This window comes from Terrapene carolina, unplaced genomic scaffold (genome assembly GCF_002925995.2).
Source record: "Terrapene carolina triunguis isolate 2854851 unplaced genomic scaffold, T_m_triunguis-2.0 Scaffold97, whole genome shotgun sequence".
In the NCBI taxonomy this organism is placed as follows: Eukaryota; Metazoa; Chordata; order Testudines; family Emydidae; genus Terrapene; species Terrapene triunguis.
Window position 1 is genome coordinate 5353734 of NW_020664448.1, and position 6000 is coordinate 5359733.

Here is a 6000-nt window from a genome sequence, read left to right on the forward strand (position 1 = left end):
TCACCACACACACAAATAAAATCCCACCTTTTTTCAGAGGTGCAGAAAGACACCTCCCCCCCTACAAATAACCAGCCTTCTCTCAACTCTCTCATCAGCTCCCCATCCTGCAGACAACTGCCCTGGAGGATATACTAGCCTTAGGCTGTCAGTAAGCTCCACTTCTGTCAGAACAGCAGGGGCAGCAAGTCAAAGAGCATATCAAGGACACTCTGCCAAGCATATCCACTCTCGTGAAAACTTAGCACGAGCACCTCAGCCGCTTTGGTGGGCTGTTAGAGCCCAAGCCAGAGAGAAGTGAAACTTCCACAGCACCTTATATCCTCAATCTCTAAGGGTGAAATCTTGGCCCTATTGCAGTGATGGGGAGTTCTGCAATTGATTTCACCGAGATCAGGATTTCACCCATAGCGTTCAATGGATATACGATACTATACAAGTTTTACTTCTCTCTGGCCTGGACTCTATCAGAGGAAGATTGTTTACTGACAATCAATTAACTTTGCAACAGCAGCGTGAAGTAGGTTATTATACCCAGTTCTTCAGTGGGCAAACTGAGGCAAGAATGCCTCTTGCCAGGGTCACACAGCAAATATGCAGTAGAGATCACACTAGCACCCAAGTCTCCCCATCCTGTTCTCTAACTCAGAGATTTCAAACACCTGACTTGTGGGCTACATCCAGCCTGTGTGATGTATTTCTGAGGATGCCATTGAACATTCAATTCTTCAGAACCAAAGCGTTTATTAAAAAATAAAGGTTTCTCTCCCCCGTGGTTACGAGGATAACCTTCCTAATGTGCTCTGCGTGGTCAGCTGACACACTGCTGTCTTTCTGAGGCCTGCTAAATGCTCAGTTTTTACACCAATTTCGTTCAATCAGGAGAAGCACAGACTTAATCAGTTCAATGCAGCTATAGTGAGGGCTTGTCTTCACTACCGGGGTAAGTCGACCTAAGGTACGCTACTCCAGCTACGTGAATAATGTAGCTGGAGTTGATGTAGCTTAGGTTGACTTACCCTGGTGTCTTCACTGCGCTGCGTCGCTGGGAGACGCTCTCCAGTCAACTTCACTACTCAAGCTCCCCAAGAAGAGTAAGATGGGCCGACCAGAGAGCACTCTGCTGTCAATTTAGTGGGTCTTCACTAGACCCGCTAAATTGACAACCGCTGCATTGATTGCAGCAGTGTAGATCTCCCCGGTAATGAAGATAAGCCCTGAGAGAAACACCTTTGTGTCAACAGAATGACACTGACACAATTAACTTAAATCATTGTGAAAGCTTAGTGTAGACCAGACCCGAGTATGCAGAGAGGCTGAAACAGTGGCACTGGTAGGTGTGAATTCTCACATCCCCTAAATCTCAGGGGGTGTTAACACTGAAGGCTAATGACAACACTGCAATATCATCAACTATTCAATTGCTGATTACTTTTCACAGCTGGAAAAGGGGAGGTGTTGGGAGCGAAAGTATGGTAAGCATGGAGAGTTCTGCAGGGAAGAAGATGCAGAGGGAAGAAGAGAGGAAGCACACAAATACAGGGAAAAGGGATAGAAACAGAGAAAGGAGGATGGGGAAGGAAGAGAAACAAAGAACAGGAACAGCACTGGCCTAAATGGAAACAGATTTCCCCATTGAGCGATGCTGGATGTGATCATAAGGTCCTGGACAAATAACAGATAATGATAATAACTAAGTTATTACATAAAAGTCATGTCCCAGCCTGGATCTCTGTGCCAACCTCTCATTGACCTTCTTCAGGGGGGATGGAGGAGTGTATGTATCTTAAATTTACACCCTAACTCGTTCTCCAGAATTCAAATGGAATCCAGCTTTCTCCAAACAGTGATTTGGACTCTCCAGCACTGACCACAAAATGTTGCTCAACTGGGTGTTTGGCAAGCACACGGAAGGTGGAACATGTGAAAGAAAGTCTAGTGGACTGAAGCTGTGACAGAGTTTTATGAGACTCCATTAGGTCAAGAGAAAAGATTTCCATACCCAGCCATCACTTCCAGATGGAGTTGTCCAGAGACCGTCAGGAAGACAGGAACATTGAAGAAATGGGAGTTTTCCCCAGGTTCCTGTACTTTATTTGATGTCTGTAAGTCAAGAACGCACAACATGCCAGACTATTAATCGACAATTAAGGATCATGGCTCCTAATTTATCATTCATGCCCCTCCTCTGAAAATTACAGGTGCTTCAATCCAAATGAAAAAAAGAACAGGACAAGGTCCCATGCTTCCAGGAGTAAAGCCATACACCAGGGGCTTGTTTACACCAGGAGCATTGTCAAATTGGTTTTAAAAGTAGTTCAAGGTAAGTCCATTTCAAAATCAGTTTGGGGCCTTTTCTAACTTGGCAATTACCTCCTATTTCAGCATAGCTGCACCATGCAAACCCCTAATGTAGACAGGGAAAGTCATGATTTGCATGAGAACCTGGGGCTAATCTCCAGTCTAGACAGGGCCTCAGCGTGATTTAAGATGGTATCACCTGTTGTCACTGAAGTAATCTACAGAACATCTGTAGGGGTAGGGGGAGAGAAACCAACTCCAAAGTTGGAAATATACCAAAAAGAGATTCTTCATTGTCTCTTGAGGACCATTTAGACCAGAGGTGGGCAAACTTTTTGGCCCGAGGGCCACATCTGGGTATGGAAATTGTATGGCGGGCCATGAATGCTCACGAAATTGGGGGTTGGGGTGCGGGAGGGGGTGAAGGCTCCAGCTGGGGGTGCGGGGTCTGGGGTGGGGCTGGGGATGAGGGGTTGGAAGTACAGGAGGGTGCTCTGGGCTGAGACCGAGGGGTTTGGAGGGTGATCAGGGCTGGGAAAGGGGGTTGGGGCACTATAGGGGGTCGGGGTGCAGGCTCTGGGCGGCGCTTACCTCAAGCAGCTCCCAGAAGCAGCGGCATGTCCCCCCCATGGCTCCTACGTGGAGACATGGCCAGGCAGCTCTGCACGCTGCCCATCCACAGGTGCCGTCCCGGCAGCTCCCATTGGCCACAGTTCCCGGCCAATGGAAGCTGCGGGGGCCGCGCTTGGCCAGGGGCAGTGTGCGGAGCCCCCTGGCTGCCCCTACACGTAGGAACCGGAGGGAAAACATGCTGCTGCTTCCAGGAGCTGCGCGGAGCGGGACAAGCTCCTGACCCCGCTCCCCAGCGGAAGCTCGAGGGCCGGATTAAAACATATGGAGGGCCGGATGCAGTCCTCAACAGTAGTTTGCCCATCCCTGATTTAGACAGCAGTGGCATGTCAATGTATTTAAGTCATTAACTAGTTATAAATTGCATATATGGGAGAGTGGAGAGGGACACATGATTTATGGGTGCCTGCCTAGGTTCCCTGTAAGCTGCGTGGCTGTGCAGCCGAGCAGCAGGCTATGTAGGGCCATGCAGGTCCCCTGGCCTGGCCTGGCCCAGCCCCTCCAGAGCAGCCGGATCGAGGAGCCCTTCCCCCAGCCCAGCCCTGCCAGAGCTGGCGGGGAAAGGAGCCCTTCCCCCGGCCCGGCCGGATCTGCCGTGGCGGGGAGAGGCACTCCTTCTCCCCAGCCCAGGTGCTGCTGCGGGAAGAGAGAGCGGGGGGAGTCCTCTCTCTCCACCATAGCCCTGGGACAGCCTGCACCCCAAGCCCCTCATCCCTGGCCCCACCCCAGAGCCCACACCCTCCCCGCACCCCAACCCTCTGCCCTAGCCCTGAGCACCCACCCACATCCCAATCCCCTCATCCCCGGGCCCACCCCAAAGCACGCATCCCCAGCTGGAGCCCTCACCCCCCCTCCCCCGCACCCCAACCCTCTGCCCCAGCTCTGAACCCTCTCCCACACTCTGAACCCCTCGGCCCTACCCCGCCACATGAATTTTGTTGTGCACCAAGATGGAGGTGATGTGTAATTCTGCACATGGGTGGGAAAAAGTAGAGGGAACACTGGACTGCCTGTTTATATAAACCATGAAACGTGGTTTATAACAAATACACATTCCTATTCCCAACCCCCCACCCCAGCAACAGAATGAACTGCATTATAAACAATTCTCTGTAAGACAGCAGTGTGTTCAGCTATTAGAAAAGTACCCAGAAAACTATGCCCCTCCCAATCCTGCACGTCTAAATACTCACATGAACAGTCCCATCAAAATCAACAGGACTAGTCAGATGAGTCAATTTATGCATGTGCTTAAGCGTTTACAGGATTGGTCCATTATAAGCACATGACTAGGCCAAATTTTGGTAGAGGCCTGGTTCCAGCTGACTTCAATGGTAGGATACATATCAAGTGCAGGATATGGCCTTTAATACTTTGTTGCATACCTAAGGTTATTATATGGCTCTGAAATAATTTACTAATGTGGTAATAGAAAGCAAAAAGACAGACAAGGGAAAAAAGCCATCGAGTGCAACAGAAAGGAGCTAGGGAAGAAGGTCTTGTGGATAATGCACTGCACTGGGACTCAGGAGAATTGGGTCTAGCTCCCTGGCTCTGCCAAAGATGCCTGGTATGACCTTGGATGAGTCACAATCTCTCTGTGCCTCAGTCTCTCATTTGTACAATGGGAAGAAGAGCACTTCCTTTGTCGTGTAAGACCAAGTTCTTCAGGACACGGACCAACTCTTACTAGGTGTTCAGCACAGTGGGGCCTTGATTGTTGCTAGTGCCTCCAAGCATTACTGTAATGCAAATAGCAATAATAAAGAAATTTACTTTGTAACAGAAGTGGGGGATGCACATTTATATGCCACTGTGGGGCCCTCGGAGAAAGCTAAAAATATGCAATTCTTCTTACTTAAGTTATACAGGCCTGTAGGACTAGAAGTGCGTTAGCAACTCTGAATTTTGCTTGAAGTGTATGTAAATGGTCATGTAATTTAAGTGTATGTTATTGCAAGAGAGCATAACTTACATTGTGAGGCAATCAAAAGGCAGGGTTATAGTAGGAAGGGCAACAGAAGAGTATAACAAGGTGCAATGTAAAGCACAGGGAGGGAGTGCCTCTACTCAACCCGTTTTACAGATGGGGAAACAGACACAAAGAGGTGGAAGCCTGAATTTTCAGTGGTAACCTAATTTCAGGAGCTCAGACTGGGACACTTAGGGCCTGAATTTCAGAGTAGCTGAGCACACACAGCTAATTGGAGCTGTAAATGTTCAGAACCACTGGGGGTGGGGAGTGGAAATCAGTTCCTAAGTTTTTAAGAAACGGAGGCATCCAAAATAAAGACTTTGAATGACTTGAAAAGCTGTACAGGACAACAAACCCAGACTGTCCAATCCAGTCCTGAACCTTAAGCACAAGTTCATTCTTCTCCACAGAGATCATGGAAAATAAAATCTTTAAGAATTTCTACCATTAGAATATCTTTGGTTTCACACATCACTGCCACAAAGGCTCAATTTTAAGTCTGATAAGAAAGTGTGTGTGGGGGGGGGGGGGGGGATTTTCCATCTAAGGCAGGTGCCTCAAGTTTATTAAAAATTTTTTAATCAGTGCTATTTTCCTTTCACAGGGAAATGAACTTGATTCTATCAGAAAAAGCGCTACGGTAATGAGAAAAAAAGAAAATAGAATATTCTATCGAGTCTTCATTGTTATTTTATGATTGGGAAAAAAAAGACTTCAGCAATATGGAGATTACACATTATACAGGCACAGAGCCACAAATGACCTTTTCTTCCAGCTCTTGCGTATCTTTTCAGGTCATTGGACAATTTGCACATAAAGAAACACCCTGGAACATTTAGCTGGGCATAGACAACATTTTTATTGGGGGAGGGCCTAGAGTTAAAAAGAAAAGAAAAGCTGTTGGATATTGCTTTAATGAGTAGTTTTGTACCATGATTACTTATGTCTACTTTTAATAAATGGAGAAATTATAATGGTTTCAAACTCAGTATTTCATTTATTAACAGGTTTTAGAGTAGCAGCCGTGTTAGTCTGAATCCGCAAAAAGAACAGGAGTACTTGTGGCACCTTAGAGACTAACAAATTTATTAGAG

The 6000-nt window shown here is 47.4% G+C and overlaps 1 protein-coding gene across 1 annotated transcript in view; it reads right to left on the reverse strand.

Annotated features, from left to right (window-relative positions):
- NARS2 (asparaginyl-tRNA synthetase 2, mitochondrial) overlaps positions 1 to 6000 on the reverse strand; it is a 65751-nt gene that overhangs the window by 40190 nt on the left and 19561 nt on the right. The window contains exon 6 of the mRNA XM_026651584.1: positions 2003 to 2103. Within this exon, the coding sequence (XP_026507369.1) occupies positions 2003 to 2103 (101 nt within the window). The remainder of the gene's footprint in view (positions 1 to 2002; positions 2104 to 6000) is intronic.